The 27,973-nt window shown below is 43.5% G+C and overlaps 5 protein-coding genes and 1 long non-coding RNA gene across 8 annotated transcripts; 2 read left to right on the plus strand and 4 right to left on the minus strand.

Annotated features, from left to right (window-relative positions):
- Window positions 1–71: 71 nt before the first annotated feature.
- LOC144203088 (protein TASOR-like) lies at window positions 72–11,184 on the minus strand. Its single transcript, XM_077726348.1, has 26 exons — window positions 10,774–11,184; window positions 10,127–10,272; window positions 9,923–10,015; window positions 9,358–9,430; window positions 9,194–9,285; window positions 8,998–9,129; window positions 8,613–8,743; window positions 8,510–8,541; window positions 8,335–8,440; window positions 8,157–8,260; window positions 7,841–7,956; window positions 7,606–7,678; window positions 7,467–7,541; window positions 6,654–7,147; window positions 6,119–6,299; window positions 5,876–5,986; window positions 5,536–5,678; window positions 5,299–5,464; window positions 4,872–5,186; window positions 3,818–4,581; window positions 3,270–3,392; window positions 2,981–3,140; window positions 2,622–2,909; window positions 1,858–2,001; window positions 1,451–1,793; window positions 72–672 (listed from the first exon to the last, which is right to left on the minus strand). Exons 1-26 carry the CDS (start codon window positions 11,033–11,035, stop codon window positions 357–359), a joined length of 4,983 nt encoding a protein of 1,660 aa, XP_077582474.1. The 5' UTR covers window positions 11,036–11,184; the 3' UTR covers window positions 72–356.
- Window positions 11,185–11,323: 139 nt separating this feature from the next.
- On the minus strand, window positions 11,324–17,586 carry arhgef3 (Rho guanine nucleotide exchange factor (GEF) 3). 2 transcript variants are annotated; one of them, XM_077727187.1, is made up of 13 exons: window positions 17,355–17,586; window positions 16,868–16,949; window positions 16,059–16,218; window positions 15,297–15,362; window positions 14,727–14,822; window positions 14,432–14,656; window positions 13,916–13,978; window positions 13,738–13,834; window positions 13,465–13,541; window positions 13,112–13,369; window positions 12,808–12,981; window positions 12,168–12,357; window positions 11,324–12,068 (listed from the first exon to the last, which is right to left on the minus strand). In XM_077727187.1, exons 3-13 carry the CDS (start codon window positions 16,089–16,091, stop codon window positions 11,908–11,910), a joined length of 1,440 nt encoding a protein of 479 aa, XP_077583313.1. In that variant the 5' UTR covers window positions 16,092–16,218; window positions 16,868–16,949; window positions 17,355–17,586; the 3' UTR covers window positions 11,324–11,907. The 2 variants fall into 2 exon arrangements, with proteins under 2 accessions (XP_077583313.1, XP_077583312.1); XM_077727186.1 differs by lacking the exon at window positions 16,059–16,218.
- Window positions 17,587–17,982: 396 nt separating this feature from the next.
- On the plus strand, window positions 17,983–19,799 carry LOC144203130 (cytokine-inducible SH2-containing protein-like). 2 transcript variants are annotated; one of them, XM_077726414.1, is made up of 3 exons: window positions 17,983–18,184; window positions 18,413–18,569; window positions 19,157–19,799. In XM_077726414.1, exons 2-3 carry the CDS (start codon window positions 18,431–18,433, stop codon window positions 19,657–19,659), a joined length of 642 nt encoding a protein of 213 aa, XP_077582540.1. In that variant the 5' UTR covers window positions 17,983–18,184; window positions 18,413–18,430; the 3' UTR covers window positions 19,660–19,799. The 2 variants fall into 2 exon arrangements, with proteins under 2 accessions (XP_077582540.1, XP_077582539.1); XM_077726413.1 differs by having other exon boundaries at window positions 17,985–18,185; window positions 18,429–18,569.
- A 122-nt stretch (window positions 19,800–19,921) lies between these two features.
- LOC144202981 (uncharacterized) lies at window positions 19,922–22,572 on the minus strand. Its single transcript, XR_013327600.1, has 3 exons — window positions 22,335–22,572; window positions 22,156–22,255; window positions 19,922–20,555 (listed from the first exon to the last, which is right to left on the minus strand). It is a non-coding gene; the product is annotated as an uncharacterized LOC144202981 (long non-coding RNA).
- Window positions 21,230–23,998, plus strand: LOC144202980 (rho-related GTP-binding protein RhoA-B). Its single transcript, XM_077726131.1, has 5 exons — window positions 21,230–21,380; window positions 22,419–22,576; window positions 22,848–22,968; window positions 23,055–23,185; window positions 23,261–23,998. The coding sequence occupies exons 2-5, from the start codon at window positions 22,421–22,423 to the stop codon at window positions 23,432–23,434; spliced, it is 582 nt and encodes a 193-aa protein (XP_077582257.1). The 5' UTR covers window positions 21,230–21,380; window positions 22,419–22,420; the 3' UTR covers window positions 23,435–23,998.
- A 324-nt stretch (window positions 23,999–24,322) lies between these two features.
- On the minus strand, window positions 24,323–27,866 carry tmem43 (transmembrane protein 43). Its single transcript, XM_077726415.1, has 12 exons — window positions 27,766–27,866; window positions 27,141–27,281; window positions 26,941–27,075; window positions 26,695–26,789; window positions 26,553–26,602; window positions 26,304–26,373; window positions 25,992–26,062; window positions 25,762–25,889; window positions 25,625–25,675; window positions 25,272–25,373; window positions 25,079–25,196; window positions 24,323–24,791 (listed from the first exon to the last, which is right to left on the minus strand). Exons 1-12 carry the CDS (start codon window positions 27,823–27,825, stop codon window positions 24,589–24,591), a joined length of 1,224 nt encoding a protein of 407 aa, XP_077582541.1. The 5' UTR covers window positions 27,826–27,866; the 3' UTR covers window positions 24,323–24,588.
- Window positions 27,867–27,973: the final 107 nt, after the last annotated feature.

Consider the following 27,973-nt stretch of genomic DNA (forward strand, 5'->3'; position numbering starts at 1 on the left):
TCTATTTTCTTTAAAAAAGCCACTTTGGTTTGGCGGACTAATCCCCAAAAATATCAAGACTTGACAATGTAGCTGATTTCAGATGTTTTATTACCAATTAAATGTAAAAAAGGAGATAATAGTGTCATAAAAAAACATTTAATTTAAAATCAAGGCTGACAGTGTTTTTCAGGGTTTGGGGGGAGAAAACCCCCAAATGCTTGCATAACATATAGCTAGCAGAAAGTGAATTTTTAAACTGTTCTCTGGGAACAATTTGATTTTTTTTTAGGCTCATTTGTGTGTGGATGTTTTTGTTCGTGTGTGAAAGAAAAATAATGGAAAAGAGCACCTCCAAAATCCAGATATTTGTTTTTCTACATCCCTTGGAAGCCTCCTCTTCGTCCTCGTGCTCTTCCCTGGTGCCATCCCCGGTAGCCGGCACGCCAGGGATCGGAAAATCCTCTGCTCATGCCCTGTTGCCCCGCCCACGCGGGTTTCCGGTGCAAGTCTGAAGAAAAATAGTAGCATTCGGGCCGTTGCGGGTTGCGGCCACCGTGGTTCTGAAAATTGCGGTAACCGTGATTGTCACCCCTCCGCCAATGTTGGCCCGAATTGGAGCCAGTTGGACTCTGGTGGGGGCGTTTCTTCGCCGTTTTTTTCGGGGACTTTTCCTTGTCCGATTCGGGGAGTCTGCAAAGAGATGCATATTGATCGGATGGATTTTTAGAGATTGCTTTGTACTGTATTTTCACGACTATAAGGCGCAGATAAAAGTCTTAAATTTTGTCCAAAATAGACAGGGCGACTTATAATCCAGTGTGGTTTATATATGGACCAATACTAAAATTGTTATCATGATAAAATGAAATAAATTAGTCGATAGGACAACTACTGCAAGTAGTTAAAGTAAAGTTAAGTTCCCGTAGATAAAGTATTGCGCAGTGGATGCTGGGTTACATAGTTTTTTTTGTCAATATACCCAATGGATTGTGGAAAACAGCCTTGGAATAGTCACGCTAGCTACTAGCTAGCTAATAGCTAGCTACCATTTGCGAATGGATTGTGGCGATTCAGCATTTTCAATGACTCGTTTGGAGAATTGTTCAATTGGGACACAGAACACGAGGATTTTGATGGATTTGTGGGTGATGATGACGTGAGTACATTGTAAAATAGCTAAATAAAGTACAACTAAACTAAGTTTTGGTTCCGTTGCCTTTTTAAAAACGTGTTTTAGCATGAGGGAGTAGCGTGCATTTTTGTTATGACTGGCGTCTTAAATAAAACAGTGCGTCCTTTTGTGTGTTTAAAATACAGAAATAGCACTCGTTATTGACACTGCGCCTTTAAATGCCATGCACCGTATAGTCGTGAAATTACGATATGTGTTGTGTTGCTGGTTAAAACCTGATTCAGTAAAAAAATCTGATTCTGAAGCTGTAAGAAATGTAAGAAAAAAAAGATGGACCTGGCTGTCTCGTCCACCACCAGACGAGGAGAGGACGTGGAAGAGAAGCTCTTATCTGGCGTGCTGGGAACAGAAGGCTCCGACTCCGCCTTCTCGGTAACGGCGTCTTTGACGGGCTCCACGTCTTTGGCGGGCTCCACGTCTTTGGCGGGCTCCACGTCTTTGGCGGGCTCCGGTTCTTCTTGTCCGTCGATGTCGGGAGCTTTTTTCTTCTGCATCTCCGCTCTCAGGTGCGTGATGGCCATGTGAAGACGGCGGATGTCCTTGTCGGAATGGAGGTTGTCTTCCACGGCGGTCTCGGCATCCCCCCGGTCCACCGCGGCGTCCGGCTCCTCGCCGCCACCTGGAGATGGAGCGCTGGCGTCGCAGGGGGACGTGGAAAGGGACGAGGTCGGGACGAGACGCACCTTTCGGAGGCAGCTCCTCGACTACGGTGGGCTGGCCGTTGCGATCGCGGCGGCCCAGCAGCGCGTCGAAGTTGCGTAGCATTTCGTCCAAGCTAGCCACGATGATGCCGCTCTTGGCGTAGCGCATAAACTCCATGCCGTGCACTGAGAAGAAAGACCAAAGAACACATAAAAATATGAAAATTCACACTGAAACAGTGAGCCACTCTTGCTACTAGGACTCAATGGTGAAGAAATAAAGAAAAAAAATGAAACAGGGGTCACCCTACTTCACGATTTTTCACTACGTAGACCATGTGTGTCAAAGTGGCGGTCCTGGGGCCAAATCTGGCCCACCACATCCTTTTGTGTGGCCCATTAAATCAATAATTGTAAATTTTTAATCCATTTTTTCTGTTTTTAGTCCAAAAATAATTTTGTTAAATCTGAAAATATATATAAAAAATAAGAATATTCAGGGATTTTAATCCAGTCCTTTAAAATCCATTTATTAAAAAAAAAAACCTAAATATTATATCTAAAATGGTCCAGCCCACATGAAATCGAGTTGACGTTAACACAAAATTTGATCTAATATCAACGGTCATTCATTTATTATGGATTATATGATGCTAAATGAATATACAGAGGCCTAAAACTCAAAAGTGTAAGTTTGCTTCTGTATCCACTGGAGAGTTTTAGGTTGTAGCACTACTTTTTCCATTTGACATTTCACAGCAGGCCTGTTTAATGCCCAAATTTCCGTCAAGATCCCGAAAACGTACCTCTGAGGAAGACGGTGTGCCTGAAGCAGACATGGTTAGCCTGGTGTTGAATCAGGCAGTCCAGGTCGGGCGACGGGTGAGCGTCGGCATCGCAGTGGTGATGTGGCATGACCTCCACAATCTTCTGCTGGTGGTGCTTCAAAATAACGTTGAGCAGACCGGCCGCGTCTCTCCGGAATCGGGCTTGATTTTTCAGTTTCTTCAGGGGTTTGCTGTGGACTTTCCAACGCCAGACGCTTTCCGGAGTGTTCCGTTGCTCCAGCAGGCCTAACGCGGTGTCCAGTCCGGCTGTCAAAGCAACAGAGACGTCAGTCGGCGAGGCTGTCGCTAACGGGAGAGGCGTGCGGCGTCCTTCCTACCCGCGGTGACCAGGTCGGGATTGAGGAGGTGGTCTTCGGAGAGGATGCAGCCGCCGCCGATGAAAAGCCGGGCGTATGTATTGGATTTGAGCTCGTCTAGGGTGTTCACGCCCACAAAGCTTACTGACGGGTGTTGCTTGAGAGACATCAGACCCGGAATCTGTGGGAAAAAAAAATAATAATTGGCTGCGTTTTCTCTCAATGACAATTGACTAACTGCATTCTTTTTTTTCACTCTGATTGACAACAGCTTGTTCTGAACGCAGCATAATTGCATGCAACTGCTCACCTGGTGAAGGTGACCCGGTATGTCTTGGTTCTTGATGACGACCAGAAGTTGGCGATCAGAGACCTCTTGATTTAAGAAGGAAACGGGGTCCTGCGCCGTGTGGCCCTGCTGCTTTAGGTACTCCTGCGCCACACAATAAAGACATTTAACCCTTTAAGTCACTGGTGTCAAAGTGGCGGCCCGGGGGCCAAATCTGGCCCACCGCATCATTTTGTGCGGCCCGGCAAAGTAAATCACAAGTGCCGACTTTCTGTTTTAGGATCAAATTCAAATAAAGTGAAGATGTATATTCAATTTCCCGATTTCCCCCCTTTTAAATCAATAATTGTCATTTTTTTAATCAATTTTTTTCAGTTTGTAGTTAAAAAAATCATTCTGTAAAATCTGAATATATATATAAATAAAAGCAAAAAGAAAACATTGTTTTTAGATCTAAAACTGAATATTCAGGGATTTTTATCTAGTTCTTTTAAACCATTTATATATATAAAAAAAAAAAAAAGAAGTAAATATTATATGTAAAATGGTCTGGCCCACAGCGTCGTTACCTGGACGTCCACGAGCAGCTGGTCGTCCGGCGTGACGGCGTGTGCGTAGAATTGCACCAAGGAACTTTTCTGGACGTCCTTCATGATGTCGCACAGGTTGTTGAGGACATCTGGACGCAGCTGCTGGAGGACGGAGTTGATGGCCTCGGGTGGCGGGAGGGTGGGGGAATCCGGCTGGGACGTCGGGGGCGTGGAACCTATCACCTCAGAAACCCGTCTGCCTAGCAACACTCCTTTGCTGCCTTCCGAGCCACCCTCTTCTGTTCCAGTTCGGACGCTGGACACGGCGAGCGCCGACTCGGGTTTGGCTGCGGCTTGGAGTAGGCCCGCGCCACGTCTGGGGTCCCGGGGTGGGTCCGAGCCCCGCATGGCGACACCCAGGGCGTCCCGGAGCGAGCTGACGTGGCCCCGAACCAGCGGGGATGGGTGGTCCACGGAGACGTACTTAGAAAAGCGGAGGGGAGACGACGGCTCGGCCAGAAGGCGAGGGCTGGCTTGGGGTAGGCCGCCGGGGACGTTCTCCTCTCGCAGGATGAGGCGCAAGTCGGCCGAGAAGCAGCCCAGGTGTCGGCCCAGGAGGCCGCGGAAGGGCGGCGGGGATAAAACGTCGCAGCTGTCGCTTTCCTCGGAAGATTGAGTCAAGTCCACGAAGTACGTGGCTTTGGCGGGAGCTGAGACGGACGCATCGCCATTTCTGTCTCCCGGGGTCTTCGCCTCTACTGTCACGGGGGGTTTAGTCAATGGAACTGTAGTGGAAAGTTGAGCTGGAATGGGAGGACGGTAGTCATTAGTTCTGGGTGATAATCTCGTAATGCATATTTCTTTTGGTGAAATATTTTGGGAAAATAAAAACAAATGAAATCATAAAATACACATTTTTGTACTTGGGAATTGTTTCCACTTGTTTTCTATCATTTTTAGTTCCTATTCTTAAACCAAATTCAGTAGCAATCCTTCATATAAAAATTATACCACAATGTATGAAGTAGTGCTACAACCTAAACCAATCCAGTGTATGCTCAAATTGTATAGATAATGAAGCACTGCGACAAACCTGCAACTGTGGGGACGGGCGACGATGGACGGGACGGACACCCGCTGGGTTGAGGGGGGATGTCAGGAGAAGGCAGAACATTGGGGACGTCCTGCCGCGAGACACGTCGGAACTCCAAGGAAGGGCGCCGGATGGGTGAGGAGGGTGGGGCCCAGGGCGCGGGTGACGGAGGGGGGCTCTGGGAGGGGCAGAGCGTGGGCGACGGTGGGGGGCTTGGGGAGGCGTCGGGTTCGGTGGTGGACGCCAACAGACGATGGCAACGAGGATCCCGGGGGACATCGCGGTCCTTCTGCGACTTGCGATCCAAACGAAGACCTGCACACACACACATGCATCCAATTTAAGTGTTATCAGCCAAAAAAATATGCAAAAATAACCAATAGTCACATAGTAGAGGGTTTTGGGCGTAAAAGCTAACTTAGCTCACCGGTGATTGGAATGAGCCTCCACGGGATGTCCACAGACGCCAAGTCGTCATCGTCGTCGCCGGCACCGTACGCTCGCTTGCCCAGGGTCCCTCGTGGATCAAGGTGGTAGCTCTCCCCGCTGGGACTGAAGCCCTCCAGGCTGCTGACGCTTTCCGCCGTCTGCTCCTGTTGGAGGAGGCGTGGGATTTAAAGGGGGCGGAGCCCAAGCCTGGGCTCCCAAAGGGACTCTGGCGTACCTCTAACTCTTCGTGGTTTCTCGGGTCGATGTCGCGGTTGGCGGGCAAGCCCATTTTGGCGGCTAGGCGGTCAGAGGGGCCGTCGTTGGGAAGGTCGCCGCTTTGTCTTCTGGGCGCAGTTGCATGGGCTGCCTGTTTGAGACCTGGCGGTAGGAGGTGGGTTTAAAGGTAAATCCGTGTCGATGGGAGCAAAGCTATTGACTAAAATGGATCGGAAAATAAAAATCTGAATAATAAAAAAATGAAGAAAAAATGATCGAAAACAATTGGTTGGCCAAAAAACAGCTTTTCCTAATCTAAATGAATGGATTAGACGTCTATGGACGTCAATGGCACTCACCCATCAGCTGTTTTCGAAGACTGTCGGCAAGCTCCGATCCGTCTTCGCGCACAGACGTGGCCGGAAGACCCAACGACTGAATAGTGGCGGCGAGCGAGCCGGGCGGGGCCGCTGCGAAGCCAATCAAATAAAAGTTTAGTCCCCCACACACACAAAAAAGGCAATTCCATTTTTTCTCAAAACATCTTGACTTCATGATGATTTTTTTTAAATGTTTTTGCAGGACGGACGACGAGGCTTGACCTGAAAGTCGGTCCACCTCAGGCGGGTGGTACGATTCTTTCAGGTACTTGAGAGCCCGCTCGGCCACCTCCTGCTCCAATCCGCGCTTTCTGCCGGCGGGGTTTTTGTGGGCCTCCTCCCGCCTGAGCTGGTCCTCGGCCTTCCTCTTAGAGGTGCTCACAATCTCCATCAGCTGCTGGATCTGGACACGGCAGTGTTGATTTTTGAAGTTTTGATACAAAATGGATATTTAGTAGCTTAGTAAAAACTGGCGTCGTAAACAATGGAAAATTTGTGGAATTCGACATTGTGGTGGAGGTGCTCAGACTTTTGGTCGCCGGTCAAATGGTGACAGAGTTTACTGTTGAAACTAGCTCTCAAAATGATATTCATGAGAGAGTTTAATATCTAAGTACTGTTGAAAACAGTAGTTATTTAGATATTAAACTCTCTCTCATGAATATAATTTTGAGAGCTGGTTTCAACAGTAAACTTTGTCACCATTTGACCGGCGACCAAACGTCCGGTCACGAGTGGTGGATCACGAAACGCTTACTTTGCGCGTGTTGCCTGCGGCACCGTCCGGTTCTTTTTTCGACTCCCGGTGCACGCAATGCAGCTCCACCATCTTCCTGGCGTGGGACGCCGACAGTTGGTAGTGTGCCGGATGGTGAAAATACGTTCGCAGGAAGCCTTCCGGGTTCAGCAGGCGGCGCTTGGTAGGGGGCTCGCCAACTTCGTCCGCTTTGACATCATACTTGGCCATTTTGTGCTTTTGCACCTGCGGGGGAGTGGGCGGGGTTTGTGAGGAGGACACACTCTTTCCAGTGAATTCGATTTTGTCTTTTGCGATTTTCCCTGAAGCGTCACTCACCTTGGCGTCCTTCTGGCCGACCAGGTACTCTTGTGCCTGGAGCTCCACGCCGGTAGCCAGGTCCAACGCGGGATTGTCGTGACTCTTGAGGAGGGCGTGGTGAAGCGCCGGGATGAAGTACTTAAGCCCTGCCATGGCGCCCCCGTCCGCACAGGTGGAGTAGCTGTAGCTGGATGCTAGGCGCCAAAAAAATGAAGCAGATCTGTTTGTACATGGATGCTCGCTCAAACATAACAATTGCTTTCGTCTTATTTCGCCAATGGCAATTTCGTGGTATGTGTGCTCGGTGGCCATCTTGGTACAGGAGACTGCTCTCGCAAACATATACTAAGCCAAAGGTGCAAAAGTGGCAGCCTGGGGGCCAGATCTGGCCCACCGCATCATTCTGTGCGGCCCGGGAAAGTAAATCATGAGTGCCGACTTTGTGTTTTAGGATCAAATTCAAATGAAGAGGATTCTGCCACAATTTCATGAATCTGACAAGTTGTTACTCACTGCATTTGTCCACTTGTCTGCTTTCAGGGAAGACAAACAAAGCCTGGAGACACCTCTTCCAATCTGTCCCCCTGTCTGAAAACATGGAATATTCCTTTAAGTCTTTGCCTGTTGGCGCGAGACGTCAAATAGTATTTACCTGGGGGCGTGGCCATCTGAGCACTTGACAGTAGGAAGACGAAGCCTCGCTCACTCAGCATACTCACCAAAACCTGCACGAACATGAAAAAAAAACATACATATCAATTTTCCTAACTGCTTATCTTGATTGCAAAATGTGCTTGTTTCCATGACAAATGACATGAAGTCTTGTTATTTTCATTTATTTGACCTGCTAGGTGAAAAGAGTGTGATTGGTGAATTTTCACACTCACCAATCTCTTCTCCTCTAACTGGTGAAGAAGGTTGCTGAAATTGGAATGGCTACCGCCATTCAGGCGACTGGTGTTCACCACTTCCAGGAGGCTGCAGTGAAGCCCGTACGTTAGAACTGCACAAAAGACAGATGTTTCCGTGACACAAATGTTAGACAAAGTTTGACATAAATCTAAATTACATTTTTTCTTTCATTATTATTATATATTTTTTAATAATTCTCTATAAAAAAATAAACAAAGGCTATTTAAAGGCTCCAAAGCAGCCGCTTGTAAAATTTCCCAAATCTCCATCTTAGCGGCGTCCCCATTTCACCTTCCCTGCCGCCACCGTAGACGTTGTAGGAAAACAACTTTGGCGAGAACAGTTGGACCAACTCATCCAGCTTGGCCAGGCGTCCCATTTCCAGTCGCTCGGGCCTGAAAGGACAATAGACAAAAATGGCCGACCACTGAAATCAACATCTGAAAGCATCGACCCGAATGTGACTTGCAATTTGTGCGGGAGGAAGGGTCTCGAGGAGGAGCGCAGGGAGAAGGGGAACACGCTGACATCTTTGTGAAGCAACTCGCCGCTCCAAACGGTGAACTGGCCCGGTTCTGCACGCCAAGAATCCAAAGGTGAACGTTTTATAGCGCTGACCTCGGACTGTTATAATAATAACTCACCTTTGCTGGCTTCCACCGGCTTACTGTTTTGCCTACACCGCAAACAGAGTCAGTCAATTGAAAAATATCTTAGAAAAAATTAAAAAACGTCTTGCACCATTACCTAACAGGAGCCAGTGGCATGCTGGGAAGAAGCGAGTCTTTGCCTTTGTAGTGGAAGGACACCACAGCATAGGGGCACACCTGGCGGGGGCGCTGTCTCAACTCGTCGAAGGTGTATTCGTAAAAGTAATGCTGCAAATTGGACAAATAAATGCATTGAATACCAAACAAAATGGTAAATGGCGCAATGTTGGCTCCTGGAAAAGATGATATTTGGGAAAAAAAGGTTTTATGCACCTATTTGGAACTATTGTAAATAAGTTATCCTGCTTTTGCATCATGGGGAAAGGAGTAAAAAAAATAATAATAATAATAATTTAAATAAAAAGTTGGATTTTATTTACTGCACGCCATATGATTGCTACTGCACCCATGACTTATCTCACCTGGGTATGCTCGAAGGCCCGAAAGCAGTTGACGGACGTGACCTTGCTGACGTTCTTGGAGAGATGGCTGTCAAAGCGAGGCGTGGGGTCCAGAGCGTTCTTCAGGTTCTCATAAATACTCTTCACTTTACCCTAAAAAACAGGAAACAGACACCAAAATAGATGGGACGTCAACCGACGGCCTGTGACGGCTTACCTTCATGACTTTGAAGATGACGATCTGGCCCGAAACTCCGTGGTAAAATGGCTGAACCCGAATGAGGTCGGAATACCTGGACAAATACACCCCTGTGGAGGAAGGAGAAGTAACAAAGTCATATTTGGAGCCAGTTCCACTGAGAATAAATGTGTCTGGCCTACCTTTGTTAGGGTCTCCCAGCGCCGAGTGCCAGTTTTGTCCCACGATGAGGCCTTTTTCGCACACCCACGGCACCTGCAACACGTGTGACGCAAGGGAAAGCGGCTTTTTTTCAGCTCAGAAGCCACTCCTATTTCTGGGGTGGGAACAATGTGCTGCAATTGGCCCGAAAATGGGATCAAAACATCAAATATAGCCATTTTGAGTACCGCATTTTCCGGCCTATAAGTCTTACTTATAAATTTGGCTTATACACGTCATTTATGTTTTTTATGCCATATTTTTAGGCTGAAGTTATCAAAAATAGTTCATAATTTAAATGAACATATGCCTATTTTGTATTTTATTACTTGAATGTGTAATATTTGTTCTTGTTTTTTTGATCAATTAAAAAAAACTGCAATTGATACTCCATTGCAACTTATATAAACATGACGTATTTTACGGACTATAAGTCAAAATAATTTTTTTCAGTTTTTCTTGACCTATGATTACACTCAAGCGTAACAAATCAGGGTTTTGCACAATATGGCACCCGCCATACTGGTAAAATATTATACAGCACACCTTTTCTTGATCCGTCATCAAGAAGCAGTAAGTTTCCTCCAGCTCTTTCTCCGACCTGCCCTCTGCCTTCATCTCCCTCCTCTTCTCCACAAACTAACACACACACACACACACACACACACACACACAAAAAAAAAAACGGCAAACGGTCATGTAAAGGTCGACGTGATTACAAAAAGTGGGTGAAAGTGAGGCAATAAATACCTCTTTCTCCAGCAGCTCGCTGTGGACCAGTCGTGGGCAGCTGTAGGTAAACCACCCGGCCGAGGACGTGTCCACATAGCCAGCCGTCAGAATGTTCATCACGTCTTCGTGCTCCCGTGATTCAGCGGAAAGAGGTTTCAATAAAGCTACAAACAAAATAGAGCCAGAATTGAACCCTTAATAGCCTGATAATTGTCAATTTCACATTTTTTTTAACAAACTAGTTAACAAAGTGGGCCTCGTTTTTATTTTACTTTACTTTAAAGAGCAAAAAGTGGATTGACATCATATATAGTCAGAAATACGCTGTCTTCTCCGTTAGAATTGTATTCTGGCTTGGGTGGTTTAAATGTTCATGGTTCTGTGGAAGGGTGAAACATGCTAATCATATTAGCATCAATGCTAGCAAGCTTTAGGAGAAATTCCACAGACGGATAGGGCACGCCTACTCAATCCAAGTACAGTCAAAATAACGTTTTTTTTTATTCATTCAACTTTTTCAAGGTTTTTATAAACAGTCTGTAATACAAGAATTCATTCATCTTAATTGGACTTTAAAGAAGCTTTATATAAGCACCGGTTATCAAAGAACAACTAAATCCTGCAAAATGCCTAATTCAACTGGCTGGTCTTTTACAAGAACCTACCTTTTTTCTCTTTGGATTTCCTCGGAATGTGGAATTTTGCGGGCTCCTTGGGCATGTGCCTTTGGTGGACCCCCAAAGACGAACTCCTGGCACCGGAGCCGTCTCCTGGAAACTCCAGCCTTGTGGGAAGCGCCTCTCCCAATGTGGGAAGGAGCGCTTTGGAGCACTCGCCATCTTGCAAGCCATCAGTAGCTTGAGCGTAGTCCGACGACCTCCTCCTAGGCGACGGACAGGAAAACCTGCGCGCCACACCAAAGTCCATCGTTCCGCTCGGTAGTCCTCGCCTCGTCGGCCGCCCACGCCGCCGCTGTGACCACCTTTCTCGCCAGGGAGCGAGTTAACTCCTCGACGCCATGGTACCAGACACAACAGTCGCCATGTTTTGCCGAGCGCATCTTCTTCGTTTAGCTTTTAGCGGCCTGTGGGTGGAGGGAAGGAGGGAGAGTCTGCTGCCGCCAATTGACTGGAACCTGCAACTATAACTTCACCGTTTGTAAGGAAAGGGGTAAAAAAAATAATAATAATTACAAGAGAAAGAACCATGAGGAAATAAGGAGTTAAGAGGTGATTTTAAATTCAGGGTTCCAAGAATACTAACAGTTTTTTTAATTGAATATTGTAAAGAATTTTTAAAACTCATTTAAAATATTTACTCTCCTCATTAACTTCTATTGCCATTAACCAAAAAGGTACAGCATATGACCTAAAATTAGAAAGCTCCAGAAATGTTTCCAAAGGAATAGGAAATGACCTCAAATTAACAGATGACCGTAAATGTACAGGAAGTGACCCTGAATGCCCGTAATGTCCAGGAAGTGGCCTCTGATCAACAAAAAAGCCCTTCCTCCTGATTGGCTTGCTGTCAGAAGGCGACTGATCCAGATTCCACCACAAGAGCAAAAACATAGTTTCCTGCCAATACAATCTTTTTATAGCCTTCTTTGCTCTTCTTTTAATGATAAAATTAAGTGTGTTTCAAACAAAACTCCATTGACGGACTTATTTACAAGAAGTGCTTTGCACTGTGGCATTATACTGTAGCAGAAAGTCATTTCCTAGTCCCGCCCTTTCTCCTGATTGGCTCGGCCATCACTGGAGATGCGAGACTCTCTGGTAGTACGTTAAGTGCAAACGTTAGCATCCGGTGTCCTCCTCGCCACACGCCTCGGCCGCTTCTTTGGCCTGCCGGATGCAATTGAGCCACTGCTGCTTGTTGAAGGCGTCACTGGCTTGGAAGCAGTGAGACTGTGGCGGACCATCCGGAACCCGATACCACACACGGAAGAAATTCTTTGCTGCGGCGACACCAAGAAAAAAATATGATGGTCGTTCACCATGGCTTTAAGCTAATGGCTGGATTTTTAGGAGCTAGCAAACCCGCCATCGGTACTCACTTCGCTCGATGTTGCCGAAAGCCCCTCGAATGGACCCGCCCACTCTCATCTGGCCATCCGAGAGGTCCTCCAGGTCCAGCTGGCGGATGGGGATGGGTCGCCGGCACAACTGGTAGCGAGCAGGCTGCTCGTGGAGCGAGACCGATTGGGTGATGACCAACACGTCCTGGAACAGGAACACGTGGAGCTTCTACATGTGCAGAGTAGAGAGAATTAAATTAGTTTGTTGATTTTTTTTTTTATACCAATCGATAACCCAGATATAGAATCTCAACTTGGATAGCCCCGCCCTGGTTGTAACTCCACCCTGTTTGGGCTAATCCTCAACATCAAAATAATCTTCAAGCAGAGAAAGTATCAAACACGGAATAGTTTTAACTCCATCGGCCGTCAAGAGAGGTGAAACGGCAGGCCGCTTTCTAAGATGGACGCTGCTCACTCACTTGTTGGTCTCTTGTTCGACCCCCTTCCCCTTCGGAAGGGGGAGCGGGCGGACGGACAGAGCACACGTACAATTCCACAAGTCAGCGTCTGTGTAAATTTCTATTCTAGTTGCTAAAGCTAAGAATACAAAATAAGATACAATTTCATACACCGCTGCCCGCAAAGGTAGTCAAAGAGAAGTGGAATAGTGGCTCACCAGTCCTCGGTGGTTCTTGAGCTCGCCGTGGCAGCTGAGTGTCCGAGAACGTTGGATGAGGGCATCCGAGTGCCCCATCTCGCTGGCGTAGAGGAGCCTGTCTTTGTAGAACTGACACTCGGATTCGCCAGTGCACTTGTTGATGTCCGCCACCACGTTTTGGATCATCAGCATCTGCAAAAAAAGGCATCCTGGGCTAAAATAGGCCTTCAATTGGTTGGAAATCACTTTCAAGTGGATGGATATAAAATAAAAGGTTGGAAAAGGCCCGCCCACTTTTATATATATATATTTTTTAGCTCACCGCCCGGTCCAGGTGGGGGCGGTCCCGGTGGCTCTCGGGCGTGTGCTTGAGGATCTCCCGGAAGAGCAGCGGGTACTTGACCAACCGGCTGCGTGGGATGTCCAGGAAGTTCCAAAGGCCCAACTTCCTGCTAAAGGGCGACTGGCGACAGCGCTGTAGGAAGTCCCCGACTCGCAGGTCACGCTGTTTTCGGTCCAGCAGGGCCTTGGCCCGGACCTGGTTGCCGCAGTACGCCGTGTACGAGGACAGGCAGGGCAGCTGGGGGGGCGGGGTGAGAGGGGCCAAAGGGGCGGGGCTGACGTTAGTTGGTTGGTATGGTATGAGTGATTTTCCTCATGTTGAGGCTCACCCACCCAGTCGGTTAGAATTTGTCCCACGTGTTCCGTGGAGCCGTCCGGGTTCCGGGCCCGGCAGAGCCGATTCACCAGGTCTTTAAAAAATTAATTAAAAAATTAATTTAAAAAAATTCAAATATATTATGACAATATTTTGATAGTTGCAATATCACTTGAAAATCTGTCATGTGAACACACCTAAATATAATTTCAGGATTTATCCATAATACAATTGTAAAATGAAGACAGGATTTTTTTTAAAATGCTCATTTCCATAAGCCAATGATTTACCTTCGTGCAAAGGAATAAGCGAATCCAGCGTCCCGAAAATCTGCTGAAGTTCTTGCTCCGTCATGATGGCCAGCTTCAACATGGGGTCGTGGTATGCCTTCAAGTCACAAAAAGCACATTTTTCATACTAACAGATCAAATCCCCCAAAATGGAGATAAGTGGCCCCAAAAAATGTACCTTCTTGGCCAGTTTGAGGTCCTCCACCAGATCTTGCTCACCCTGAGATAGCTCGAAAATGGCCTGCGGTTGGAATCATGGAATCATGTTTGAAATATTCAGAATTTCCCTCAAATATGTATTGGTATCATAAATAGGAAAAAATTGACGAAAAATAATCGCATGTGCTATTTCTGAGATACTGTATGAATCAAAACCACATAATTAGGGTCAATTTTATAAGGAAGTTATTCATTAATTGAGTAATGGTTCTTACTGCAAAACAGAAAATAACCTACAAGTATACTAAATGTTAATTTGCCTACTGGTGAAAAAGAGTATGGCAATGCTGTAAGTCTTGTGTGCATATAAGCCATATACTTAATTCAGTCATCATTTTTGGGATTATAAATATGGCTTATATGTGAGAAAATACAGTAACTTTACTCAAAACAAATACCATTTTTGGTCAGTATTTTTTTCATACTATATGGATGTCAAAATTGTTTTCTAGGAAGGAAGACCCCGCCCACCCACCTCCTGTCGCTTGATGTCTTCGGGACTGAGCGTCTGCGTCGCCACCGCGTGGACGTCGAAGGTTTCACTCCACAGTTTGCTGTCACGCCGTTTGCCGGCCGCTGCGGAAACTCCGACGGATGCCACCGAACCGTCGCCGGGTGACCAGTTGGGCCTGGGCGGCTTAGGGTCGGAGGGTGACGGTGCAGAGGGGAGAGCTTGCCTGGTCCGGAATTGGACGGAGCGCTGCGAGCAACGGCATTATTCGTCAGTAGAAGAAGGACTTGCAGTTTTGGCCGTCTCGGAGCTCGCTCACCTGCAGCGTCTGGCTTAACCTTTTGAGCGGCGCCGCCGTCTTGATGGGGAAGAAACCGGCCAATGATGCGGCTTTACGACGCTTGGCACCGGGCTCCTGAAAGCAAAAAAAAGACCCCGCCCCCTTTGACGGTCATAGACGTCCAATCCATCACAGAAAATTGCTTTTGTCCACTTTGAAATCTTTTGAAATTCACATAGCGTCGAAATAACAAAATCAACCACTATTTTCCAAACTGGGCGCCAATCCAATCTTCAAAGGGCAAAAAGTGGAGCGGGGCATCCGATAATTGCTCGGTCCACCGTGCGAACGATCGATAGTCAATTGGGAGGACGCCCATGAAGATTGACTCATATGTCAAATCATCAAAACAAAAAAGACTGCTTCGTCCATTCCTAGTTAAAAATGGATCCAAAATCACAATTGCATTGGGAATCAAACCCAGACCACCCACACCAATGTCAAGCAAAAGTGGGCAATATTTTAGAATTATGTGCAATGTTTGAGAATTCTGTGCAATATATTAGACTTTTTATAGTTATAATTCATTTGAATTATTATGGCACTCACATTGATGTCCAAGCTGCAGAGGCTAAGTGAGTCGGCATCTCCTCCGCCGGACTGCTTCCTCTTCTTCTGCAGGAAGAAAAAAACAAAACAAAACAAAAGAAGCGAGGTCATTAGCGGGAGCCGTTGTTTTTCTGTGCTTTTTCCGGCCCGTCGCCACGACAACAAAATGTAAAAAGACAAACGGGAGGGCTCAAAACAATGCATGGAAGTCCACTCAGAGTTGTTTTGGACCCTTAAGAGGACAGACATTGACCTTTGACCTTGGCCAAAAAATAAAGGATTAGTGTCTGGAATAAATCAACACAAATTAAAAAAAAAAATAAAGCTTCAAATAGAAATAAAAACACATGAAATTAATCCCCCCCCCCCAAAATACATCAATAAATGACAAAAAATGATATAAATAATAGAAATAAATATTGACACAAATAAAAAATATAAAAATGGAAGTAGAAATAACTCAATTTGGAAAAACATAAAAAAGATGATTAAATATGAATTAAATTAAAGAGATAGTGACACAAATCAATGTAAATTCAATTGAAATCAACCAAGAAGTGACAAATGATTAAAAATAACAGCTAAAGCAAATGAAAAATTTAAATTAAAAGGTAGAAAAATACATCATTAGGAATACAGAATAGAAAAGATGAATAGCAAGTAGGCAAAAATTAATTTAACAGGCAGACAAAGTCTTTCCCCACCATTTCCTCTGAAAGTGAAATGATATTTTGCCAATATTTTGCCGAAACGATGGCTCACCCGATAATAAACAAAGAAACAGCAGCCCGTCATGGTCGCGGTCGCTCGGGAGGCATTCTGACGGGGCCTGACGGTCTTTCTGGTCAGACGCCGGCGCGGGACGGGTAGCCCTGCCTCCGCGTTGTCGGGCAAAACAGGACGTGACGGCGCCGGCGACGAGCTAAAATTAGGAAAACGCGGGGCCACGCCCAATCGGCAGGAAATTCAAACAAAGTCCCGGTTACTGTCCAATCCGTTCAAAGTGGGAGGGGCACTGAAAGAGAATTTTGGGTGTTCGGAAACTTTTTTTTCCTCAACAAAACTCCCAAAGTTTTTTTTTCAGAATTTGACATCCCCTATAATTTTGGCATAATTCACAAATCAAAAATAAATAAAAATGACAAAGGTTACCTGACCAGTTTTGCCAAAAATTGGTCAAAAACTTACACAATATACTTTAGAGTGCCACTTGTTCTAAAGGTGTCCTGAAATTGCCCAAAAATGACCAAAAAATGTCCCCAAATTCCACAAAAAGTGACCCAGAAACCAACAGGAATGAACAATCAACAGTGTAATTGCTTTAAATCAATATGAAATGATCCAAAATGTACAAGAAATGACCAAATCATCAGAAAATAACCCAACATTAAAATGACCCGTAAGTGTCCCAAAACCAACATGAAATGGCCCAGAATTGTACAGATATTTACTTTGCATTATTTTTTGTAATTTATGATCCAATACCTCTTTTTATTGTTTTTGTTTTAATTATTTTCTTGATGATAAGCATAAGACAAGAAGCAAAAAAATTTTTAAAAAAATCGACCTACCCCAATTATGGAGCAGCCGGCATCGGAGACCAACGAGAAGGATGACGTCGGTTTGGGCGTGGTTTTCTTTTGCACCCTCCTCCTGTAGGGAATGTTAATAAGTCAAGCTTTATTTTGGGCCCTCTAGCGGCTTCCTCCGGTTAACGCAACTTTTTGCTGCCCAGAAGAGCCGGTAGAGCAGCATACTTACAAGGTTAATTCCAGCCAAATTCAACCGCACCCATATAAAGGTGTGACGAGATACATTTTAAAGTGTTTTTGCTAATGGAAATGAACATAGATATATATTTCTAATTTACATGGAACCTTAAACTGCCTGAAATGTTGGAACGCTTCAAAACTGGGCCAGTGACCATTTGTCAGAAAGCGTGGACAAAAAGAGGCAAATAAGTGTCAAAACAACAACTAAAAAGTAACTACGAACCCTCCAAGACAAAAAAATGAGGGGAGAGAAGTGAAATGATGGTCGAAGTTGAAATGTGCTCACCTCGCCGGGGGCCGCCACCCCTCCATCAATTATGGGTTCTTCCACGCTCACGTTTGGCCCCTCTGAAAATGAACAACAATCAAAGGCAAACGCAGCCCTTCCACGTCCGTCTTGTCATTCATTTCTTGGCATCAAAGTTGTAGTTTTTGGTCAAAAAGTGTGTTGGAAGAAGTACGAGAAGCCATAAAATTAATCAAGACTGTCAAAAAAACTGGGAGTCACGTTAGAGAAACTCACGAGGAGAAGCTTCCGGCCACGTTTCTACAGTTAACAAATTAAGAGCTTCTCGTTTGACAACATGGGATCTGATAGGAAGTAAAAGCTGCTGTTTTCTTGTATGTTTTGTGAGCTTTTATTGTGAAGGTGATCTTTGTCTCTATTTGTTTTCCTTTGAGCAGGAAAGAGCGACTGTTTCTCGTTGCGTCTCTCATTTGAAAGAGAAACAATGATTAAATAACATTGCATGAAGTCTAAGAATATATTCATATTTCAACAAAACATACATTCCTACCATAATCTTAAAAAAATCTTGCAATATTCTTTCTATTTTATAAAAAATGACCCTCCAACTATATCTGTTTATTTTGAAATTCAAAATTCAAACAGTGGACGGTTTTATTTTGAAGTGTTCCGGAAATGTAGTTGGAGAAGAATCTCGCTTGTCAGCCGCACTGAAATCCAAAACCCCTTTCGGCAAACATGATTCCTTGAACCTTGCCAGTTTCACGCGAACTCACTTGTTATTTGGGTCCGAATTTCAGTGAATCAGGCGCTGCCCGAGCTATTCCTTTGGATTATTCCTCTAATCTCTATGATTAATCGCGCTCAAAGGTTTGTTACTACCTTATTACCAAATACTTTTTTTTATAAAAATATTTCTTGTCCATGTTAAACCTGTTTGTTGTTTAGTTTTTTGAATGTGGGAGGAAACCGGAGTACCCGGAGGAAACCCACCCAAGCCCAGGGAGAACATGCAAACTCCACACAGGTGGATGTGATCTGGATTTGAAGCCAGGACTACCCACCCACTGCCCGGAATGTAATTTTCTTACCGTATGGGTGTCCTCTTGTCAGACATGGTCGCCCCCCCGGCTGGGACCACCACCCATCGAGGATCTCAGGGTCCGAGTTGCCCTCTTTTGCCGCAGACCAGCTGGGATCGAGATGAGGATCTTGCCTGCATTGCCACCAATTTCCACCATTTAAACAACTCAGGTAACTTTTTGTGGGGGGTGTTGTGGTCCTTGTGTGGGCTTCACAGTCCTGGGGTCGTGGGGTCGATGCCAGGTTCTGTCCTCTCCATGTGGATTTTGCATGTTTTCTCCGGGTACTCTGCAATTATTGTAAACACAGATGAGATAGTGATATAATGATATAATATATAAGATATAATGTCGATTTGATTTCATGTGGGATCATTTTAGATATAACATTTCGATTTTTTTAATAAATGGATTAAAAGCCCTGAATATTCAGTTTTTTATAGATCTAAAACAATGTTTATTTTAGCTTTTTAAATATATTTTTAGATTTTACAAAATTATTTTTGAACTAAAAACACAGAAAAAATGGTTTAAAAATTACAATTATTGATTTCAAAAGGGGAAAATCTGAAAATGTAATATACATCTATACTCTTCATTTAAATTTGATCCTAAAACAGACTCATGTTTTACTTTCCCGGGCCACACAAAATGATGCGGCGGCCCAGATTTGGCCCCTGGGCCGCCACTTTGACACCTTTGAAATGTAGTATTTCATAGCACTTTTTAAGGCAAGCTTTTCAATTGTGATGATTGCAGGTTGGTACTGGGGTACAATCTCAGCCAGTCAAGCCCGGGACAAACTTCTAACAAAGTCTGAAGGCACATTCCTGGTGCGGGAAAGCAGTCACCCTCACTACATGGTGGCGCTTTCAGTGATGACCCACTGTGGACCGACCAGTGTCCGAATACAGTACAGTAGGGGCTGTTTCTGGCTGGACTCCTTCAGTCCTCAGCTGCCTCACTTGCAATCTTTCCCTGACGTCATTAGTCTCGTCCAGCGGTACACCACTTGGGGTCAAGCGGCGTCAATCGAGGGCGCCGTGCTCTCCCACAAAAAGCCCACCCACATCCAAGCCCCCCTTGTCAAGGACAACGGCGTAATCCTGAAGCTCCTGCGCCCCCTTCACAGGCCAGAGACCTTTCCGTGTTTGCAACACTTAGCACGGCTGGCTATCAACAGATTTACAAACTGCCCTGACCAACTTCCCCTGCCAAAAGCTCTGCTGAACTACTTGCACGATTACCCTTTCCATATTTGACTCTTTACTGAAACAGGGACTGGGTATGGGGTTGCGCCATGTTGTAATATTTGCACATGTAACAAGTGTTTTCTACTGTTTGTTCTTCGAAATTCTCTTGTGACACAAAATTGTAAACATTATTTAGATTTTACAATGAAGGTTGTATTCACGGGTGGTTTGATAACTTTGACTATTGAAAAACGTGTTTTTTTTTGCTCATTCATTCATTTTCTTGGAGTCTATCATAGCTGACATTTGTACTCGCTGTTAAAACCATGAATATGGAGTTGAAAATTGGGAATCGGGGGGCGACTTATATATGAGAAATTGTAAAATTCAACGATTTTAAGGTAATTTTAAGGGTGTGGCTTATATGTGAGTAAATACGGTATTTGCCTTGTTGGTTGTATGCTATTCGGTAAGCTTTATTTGAATCAGGTCGAATTTGTATATAAAAGGGAAAAAGTCAGTTTAAATTTAAAAAAAAATTGGAGAATCCTGAGCCAGTTCTCTAATAAATCAATGAATGGTCAGCCACTGTTTGTTATATCCTTTCTTTCACATATTTATATGTATAGGAGAATATTGCTCCCATGATATTATTTAATTATTTGCTTTCCTTTCTGTGGCATTGGAAAATCTGAAAGTAGCAGGGGACATGGAACTAAAGCATCATGTGGCCATCACTCACACTAAATAAGGCTCACATGCATTGAGATTTCTGAGAAGTAGGAATTCACATTGCCTTTTTTTTCTTTCTAGCCTCACGCACTGCAGCTATGTGTGAGGAAAGAGATGCTGTGTGTTGCATTTCCGAGTAGAGAAACTGAGCAGTTCCCAGAAAGCCGCTAATCGGGATTTAGTGAGCTGTAGTTGTCATCGCCCGGCTTCGCCAGCTGTGAACAAGCCGTGACCTGCGTCACACCAAAAAGACTTAAATCACCTCACAATCAGTGAGTAAATGATCTTTTAATATGTAACAATTATTATTTTAATGTAAATATACGGGTAAAGTCAAAAGTGAAAAAAATGATAAGCAAGATCTACAATTTCAGCAAGCTCAAAATGAACTACGACCACCCATTTCCCTCTGCAATTATTATAATTAATCAGCTCGAAGACATAAAATGTCAATTTATTTTGATTTTCAGGGACAGTGGTAACTACAGTGGACAAATGTTTTCATTATAGTTTAACTACTGCCTCCCCAGGTTACATTATGCCTCACATTTCTGAGCCCGAGGGTTCAAATCACTGTGTGGCTTTTGTCAGGGTACCAAAAACATGCATGATAGACTGGTTAGGTGCTGTGGTAGTTAGAAAAAAAGCAAAATTAATACTGAAAACATATTGACGACAATAAATGTTCAATTCACCTTAAGCGATTGAATGATGAATTTAAATTGGACGTCTATTGCCGTCAAATAATTAACAGCAACAAAATACAATTCCAAAAGCAAAAATAAACAAGGGCAACACTTCATTGGATGTATGTCTATATTTGTCTTTTTTTAAAAGAATGTTAGTTGTTGTTGGTATTGTGGCAGTTTACTGAATGTAATGACGCTAACGGTATTGACGATTTGTGTTGGTAGTTGTAGAGTAGACCACCCTCTTCCTCCCCCTCACGCTGACCCCCTTACTTCCCTTCTCTTGATCCTCCAACGGCGCACTCAGCGACGGAGGCCAACAAAGCACACCTTACAAATTATTTGGATATATTCGACAACAGTCACCGGGTAAGTACGTCGCCATTCGGTGATAATCGTAGCGCCGTCTCTAAAAACAAACCGTTATCTTCCGAGCCGCGGATGCTTCGTCAAGCTCATTTTTTCAGTCCGCTGCTCGGCTAATGCTAGGCGAAAAGCTAACGGACCTGAACAGTCGCATTGACTTCCGGTGACGCTAAGCTAATTAGCTAACCATCTACTATCGCATAAAAAGCGGATTTTTTAAAACCTGTTGTTTGTGGGAAACATCCTAGCGGAAACATTTTTAAACAACGTCTCTCATTTTTGTCACTGTAGAAAATGAAATGTGAACGTTTTGTATTTTAGTCAACCCGTTATTATGGGCTGCTGTCGATCCTTTAGTAAACAGAAGGACTTCCTCCTTTGGACAAATTGGGCCCGATGCTATCCAAAATGCTAGTTAAAATACTAACTTCACCTCTTTATTTACTTTACATGACATCGGTAATGATATTAAACAAGTGGGATCTCAGTTAACCGTTAAGTTTGCTATGTATGTGAGGGAAAATAAATAAAGATGAGGGCCAATATTAAACGTCCAGATTCAACAGTCTGTCACGCAATACTCTGCTTTGACTTTCAAATTTGTTGCGACCAGGTTGTCAATTCTGAAATGACGTCTTATAATATTAGACTTAAACCTCGAAATGATCTTTTCAGAACATCTGGAGTCTTAGTAATGTCGACATTAGCATCATCTTCATAAATGGTGCAGTGTTTAACCCCGTTTTGCGTTAAGCCGCTCGTTATAGTGTAGTCTTACCTTGAGATATGAGCTTGATGCTTGTATTTCGATTTACTCGGATCTCAAATCAACATTTCCCAGAGAAATGAACAAAATTTAAAGTAAGTCGTTCCACCATCTGAAAGAAAACACAGAAAAACAGCATATTACAATAGATTTCTATTAGTTCTAATTTACCATCTATTTACATGGCCCACTTTAAGTGTAAACGCATTGGACGTGTCAGAATGAATTCCAATGAATGTGTTAGACAGCCTGTTCTCCATCTCTATCCTGTGCAGCTATGGCGGCAATCCGGAAAAAGCTGGTTATCGTGGGAGATGGCGCATGTGGTAAGACCTGCCTGCTGATTGTCTTCAGCAAGGACCAGTTTCCTGAGGTCTACGTGCCTACCGTCTTCGAGAACTACGTGGCGGATATCGAAGTGGACTGTAAACAGGTATGATCATGGTTACAAAATTCTTATGGGTATTTTAAACCACTGGTGTCAAAGTGGCGGCACGGGGGCCAAATCTGGCCCGCTGCATCATTTTGTGCGGCCCGATTAAGTAAATTGTAAGTGACTTTCTGATTTGGGATCAAACTCAATTGAAGATTATGGATGTATATTATATTTCCTGATTTTTTTTTCAGTTTTTAGTTTAAAAAGTAGGAAAACAAATGTATATATTTTTTCCATTTGTAATCCAAGCGATTGCATGTTTTGCCAGGTGGAGTTAGCCTTGTGGGACACAGCGGGCCAAGAAGACTACGACCGACTGCGACCTCTCTCCTATCCAGACACTGATGTCATCCTCATGTGCTTCTCAATCGACAGTCCCGATAGTCTTGGTAAGGCCACGTGCACAGTGGTACATTTCAAAGTGCCTTCGCCTCGACTTTAGATTGGCCGTGACATCTTGTTTTATTTTTTTTAGAGAATATCCCCGAAAAGTGGACCCCAGAAGTGAAACACTTCTGCCCCAACGTACCCATTATCTTAGTGGGTAACAAAAAAGACCTGCGAAATGATGAGCATACCCGCAGGGAGCTTGCCAAAATGAAGCAGGTACACAAAAGAAACAGCACCCACTAAAGATAAATGATGTCTATTTGGCTGAAATGTTCCTTACCTCCACTTTAGGAACCCGTGAAACAGGAGGATGGACGAGACATGGCCAACCGGATCGGTGCCTTTGGATACATGGAGTGCTCAGCCAAAACAAAGGATGGTGTGAGGGAAGTCTTCGAGATGGCCACCAGGGCGGCGCTACAGGCCCGGCGGGGAAAGAAGAGGAATAAATGTACCATCCTGTAAACAAGGGTGGCACGGGACTGCTACCTTTTTTTGGGGGGGAAAAAAAGAGCAGCAGGTCAAAGTCCCCCACAAAAGACTGTTCTCACCAATTTTTACGAAAGATGCAACGCTTTTACTCCTGTATGTTTTCGTCTTAAGCTTGAAGTAGGTTCTGTCAGTATTGGAAATCCTTTTTTTTTTTCTTTTTTTTTTGTACTAAAGCATAAATCAATCGGCCATAATGGAAAAAGCTCCAGTATCGGCACGTAGTGTCACGAGAAGTGCATAAAGCTGCCAACCAACGACAGTCAAGCGCTGGAGCCCTGCCTGCTGACCCGACGAATGTTTCCATAGCCAACTAGGGTAAACAAAAAAATAATAAATAAAAAAAGGAAAAGTACCTGATCCCGGCCGGTGATTTCTGCAAAAAGCGAACGCACACGTCAAGTCGAGGTCGGTTTGCCCAGCTTCATTGTGTGCCTCGTGACCGACCGTATGCACGATATGAGACTGGAATCCCAATTTTTGTTAACAAGCAAATGGAAACTTAGTGTTTGTGTAATAAATTACTTTGTAAGAATCTTGCTTCTTCGCAGCATCCACTATTTTACGTGTCAAAATCTATTGTATATATATAAATATTTGGAATGAAAAAAAATAAAATGCAGCAATTAAAAACCTTTTTAAATGCTGAATTTTAATTATTTTCATCTAGAATTTTTCTTCAAACTTTTTCAAATTCATTTTCGAAATTTTGTATTTTTAATTCTATTTTTATGCACATGTATTTTTTCAATGCTTTGTCAATTTGGCTATCAAAGTTTAATTACAAATTATTATTTAGATCTTACAAAGAGCTGATTTTGAACTAATTTTCTATTCTTTAAACAAACCGCTTCAAAATGGATATTCTTAGACATTCCAGTAAACATTTATTAATCTTCAAGTAAACCCAACACAGCGCATCAAAAGTATAAATGTCTTATTTTTGGATCAAAAGTGGCTTGAAATTGAGAAACATTCCCAACATTTAAAAGAATACACAAAGAGGAAAAAAACGGTATATTTTACGGACTTTAAAGCAGAAAATGTGGATATTAGCCCGAAATCTTATAGCCTAAGAGTGATCTTTTCAAAGCCTTCATTTGGATTCTTGCTTTAGTCTCGCACTCAAGTCACAAATTCTTTTTACCTGGGAGTCTCCAGCGTGCCAGGAGCATGGGAAGAAACGCCACAGCTCCCAGAGCGGCCGCCATCAGGGGTCGGTAAAAGAACCAGCCGGCTGCGATGGTCAGGAGCGACAGCGACGAAGACACGCACAAGGCGAAGATCTTCAGCCCCACAGAAACCAGGTCTCTAAGAATGGGGACCCAGTCCACTGAGGACCCCCAAAATGAAAAAAAAATGGTCAGTTTTGAATTAAAAGAACCAGATACAGTAATACATATACAAACAATTTGAGATACGAGTAAAATTGCAAGCAAATATTTATCTTGTTGCATTTTTTTCAGATTTGGAACAAATTAATTCGTTTTTAGTTGATTTCTATGGGAAACGTTGATTTGAGATACGAGTAAATCAACGTATGAGCTCAGTCTTGGAACACATTAAGCTCGTATGTCAAGGTACAACTGTATATGTGCATGCATGTGTGTGTGTGTTCACCCAATGTGAAGAAGATGCGCGTGGTCAGCTGAATGGCGAGAAACATGAGGGCGAAACCCGCTGCTCGGAGTCCCCACGTCTTCATGTTGTTGGACTGATGGAGCTTTGCAAACACCTCCTACAAATCGCATGTAGAGTACGTCTCAATGCAAGTTACTTAACCCCCACTTACCCCCAAAAAAGTCTAACAAACCTCTGCGGAAAGGTCCTCCAAGTATAAGACCTCCAAAACATCTCCTGACTTGGTTTTGAAGGGTAGCATCTTGTCTCCTTTCTGCTTAGCTACCACACTGACCTGGAATACATGTTTTGAAGTGGAAAGCTCAACACAAATACTCAAAGTTTTTGTACTTATTTCTTACTTCTTTTTTTTAAGTGCCAATGTTTTTGTTCAGCATCATTTCCAACGTATCAAATAGGTAATAATGAATAAGTAATGTGTATTTTTTACAGTAAAGTTAAAGAAAAAAACTTCCAGATATTGCACATACTTACAAAATAAAATAAGAATTGTAAACCCAATTTAAGAGAATGTTCAGAACTCACCGTATCACCACTAGAGCCCGCGTAGAAGAATCTTACGCGGATATCTCCGACCTTGCAAAGAGTACAAATGACAGAATTAAAAAATATAATATGTGAGTAAATACGGTAATACATTCACGTGGATAACTCTTGCTCACCTCAGGCCTCTTTGGCTTTTGCGTGTGATAGAAATAATCATCGCTGATGGTGAAGAAAGGGTCCAAGTTAGAGGACTTGAAATCACTTAGGCTCACTGTCTGGAAATTATTAATTTGTTCCACCAGTCCTGGGAGGGAAATACATAAGAGTCAGGCAACAACCAGCCACATATACAAATATGTATATATTTTTTTGTTCCAGTCGAGTGTTGGTGACAAATGGCGGCTACCTGGCGATAGCGTGAAAGGTCCGACTTGGATTTGTGGAGCTACAACGGTCACGCTCTCGACTGCCATGGCACTGACATGTGGAAAGATATTAAATAAGTGGAAGAAAATGGATGGATGTAGAATATATGTAATTTTTTTTTTAATAATTAAGAGCGGAAAAAAATCGCAAAGTAGTGAATTCGCGATAAGTGAAGACGTGATAATCGAGGGATTACTGTGTTGTGATATCTCAAAATGTATATTAACACCAAAAATACACGGGTATTATCGGCGATGGTATTTCAAAATAAAAGAAGAATGAAATGATGCACCTTGGGTTTTGATGACCAATTTCTTTATCAAAAGACCGACTGTTGATCAGCTCGGATTTCCACTCGGTATCTACGACAAAAAGGAAAAAAAGGTTAATGGCAGGTATTTGGGCATTGTTATTTTTTTTACAACACAACAGAGGACTTTAACCGTGGTATTCAAGGGATTACTGTACTTGATTCAAATTCACTGTTGTAGTGGCATATATCCCAAAACTTCTGCACTTGACTTAAATTCCAACTACTCACTGTAGGAGTATGTGGTCTCCGTTTTAGTTTCACCATTTTCTTGGTAGTCCCTGAAATAAATCACAAAGAGAGGAACTCAGGTTCCCATTTGGGACTGAGGACAAAAAAAATGAGCCCGCCACGCTATGTTAGCGAGACTCACTTGCTCTCCTGGTGTTCCACCCACTGGTACATCTCCACTTCTCTCTTCAACTTTGCAGCCAGCACTTCTACATCGTAGTTAGGGTCATGTAAAGGCTATCGGTACAAAAACACAAACTGAAAAACTATCAAACTATGGTCTGTTGTTTAGTTTTTACTGTCAAGCGTTAACAATATGAAAATATCATTGAATATGGCCTGTGCAAGAAGTGTTTTTAGTTCAAATACCAGCAAGTAGTTAGTCTACCTTCAAGGTGCGCAGTGGTGCAGATAAGTGGACCAAGCGGTTGTCGTTCTGCGGTTCGAGTCTGGCTGAACTTTCGAGCGAGACCACTTGAGCGAGACCTTCATCTAGAGAAGATGCTGTCTGGAGGGCCCGTCCCTAAAGTCAGGAATAAACACATAAAGTCCTCCCATGTTTTTCTACAGTATGCAGATTATTTTTACCTCATTAGTGAATAGAATATAGATGGATAGGAAAAAGAGTCCCACTCCAAGAAGCGTTCCTCCTGCTGTATCGCTTAATCGTTCCAAAAATCCGGGGTTGGTCTTCGTTTTTACACGCTTGTGAGAGTCTCTGCCTGGAAACTGGAGTAAATAAGTAGGAAATTAAAGGGAATCATAACAATACTTCCTGGATATTTTAGATGATTTCTTATTGATTTTTGGGGGTACTTGCTGTAGATTTTGAGGCCCAGAAAGTTGACATATGAACATATACATTTACGAATATTATTATTTTTAAATTAATTGTTTATTTTTTCAAATTTGGTTGAAAGCGTACGCTTTTGTAAAGATACTGAAACCACGTTAGATATCAAATGCACACGATTTCCGTCAGAAATGAATGGTCGCGATTGGAAATAAATTAGGATATATTTGATAAACGTGCGGAAGTTTATAAAACATTCTTCAGCAAAGTTAATGTCAAACAGCCACAAAACGATACATATATTTCTACATTATGAACTCAACTGATGGATACATTTGTCAGCTAGACGACTTCAACATTTGTGGATAGTATGTCATTAAATAAATTAAAACAATACCGAGAAAATAACTTTATACTTACTTGCGTCGACGCAGACATTGTGACCAAATGCCAGAAATGTTTGATAACCAATGAGATCATGCCATTACTTCTTTTTCTTTCAATTGAATAGTTGATGTCAATCAACAAAAATCAATACTGCCACCTAGCGGAATACATGCAGCACAAATAGAATCTTTATGCATGTGTAATGAATGGCTTTAATCATCCTTTTGTTGCTTTTGTGTTA

Source organism: Stigmatopora nigra, chromosome 10 (assembly GCF_051989575.1).
Source record: "Stigmatopora nigra isolate UIUO_SnigA chromosome 10, RoL_Snig_1.1, whole genome shotgun sequence".
NCBI classification, from domain to species: Eukaryota; Metazoa; Chordata; class Actinopteri; order Syngnathiformes; family Syngnathidae; genus Stigmatopora; species Stigmatopora nigra.

Bases quoted from the DNA above. Each gene is read 5' to 3' on its own strand.
- tmem43 (XM_077726415.1), bottom strand. From the start codon at position 27,825: ATGATCTCATTGGTTATCAAACATTTCTGGCATTTGGTCACAATGTCT. The intron at 26,790-26,940 runs GTAGACTAACTA...TTGTACCGATAG, and splicing joins CACCACTGCGCACCTTGAAG to CCTTTACATGACCCTAACTA. The intron at 25,890-25,991 runs GTAGCCGCCATT...TTTCCCTCCCAG, and splicing joins ACCTTTCACGCTATCGCCAG to GACTGGTGGAACAAATTAAT.
- LOC144203088 (XM_077726348.1), bottom strand. From the start codon at position 11,035: ATGGACTTTGGTGTGGCGCGCAGGTTTTCCTGTCCGTCGCCTAGGAGG. The intron at 5,679-5,875 runs GTGAGTGCCATT...TCCTACCGCCAG, and splicing joins TCTTCGAAAACAGCTGATGG to GTCTCAAACAGGCAGCCCAT. The intron at 2,002-2,621 runs GTACGTTTTCGG...CTTTCTTCTCAG, and splicing joins GCACACCGTCTTCCTCAGAG to TGCACGGCATGGAGTTTATG.
- LOC144203130 (XM_077726414.1), top strand. From the start codon at position 18,431: ATGGTCGCCCCCCCGGCTGGGACCACCACCCATCGAGGATCTCAGGGT. The intron at 18,570-19,156 runs GTAACTTTTTGT...TGATGATTGCAG, and splicing joins CCACCATTTAAACAACTCAG to GTTGGTACTGGGGTACAATC.
- arhgef3 (XM_077727186.1), bottom strand. From the start codon at position 17,380: ATGGAGGGGTGGCGGCCCCCGGCGAG. The intron at 15,363-16,867 runs GTAGGTCGATTT...TTCTTCCTGCAG, and splicing joins CCGGCTGCTCCATAATTGGG to AAGAAGAGGAAGCAGTCCGG. The intron at 14,657-14,726 runs GTGAGCGAGCTC...CGTTGCTCGCAG, and splicing joins GGTTAAGCCAGACGCTGCAG to CGCTCCGTCCAATTCCGGAC.
- LOC144202980 (XM_077726131.1), top strand. From the start codon at position 22,421: ATGGCGGCAATCCGGAAAAAGCTGGTTATCGTGGGAGATGGCGCATGT. The intron at 22,969-23,054 runs GTAAGGCCACGT...TATTTTTTTTAG, and splicing joins CGACAGTCCCGATAGTCTTG to AGAATATCCCCGAAAAGTGG. The intron at 23,186-23,260 runs GTACACAAAAGA...CCTCCACTTTAG, and splicing joins AGCTTGCCAAAATGAAGCAG to GAACCCGTGAAACAGGAGGA.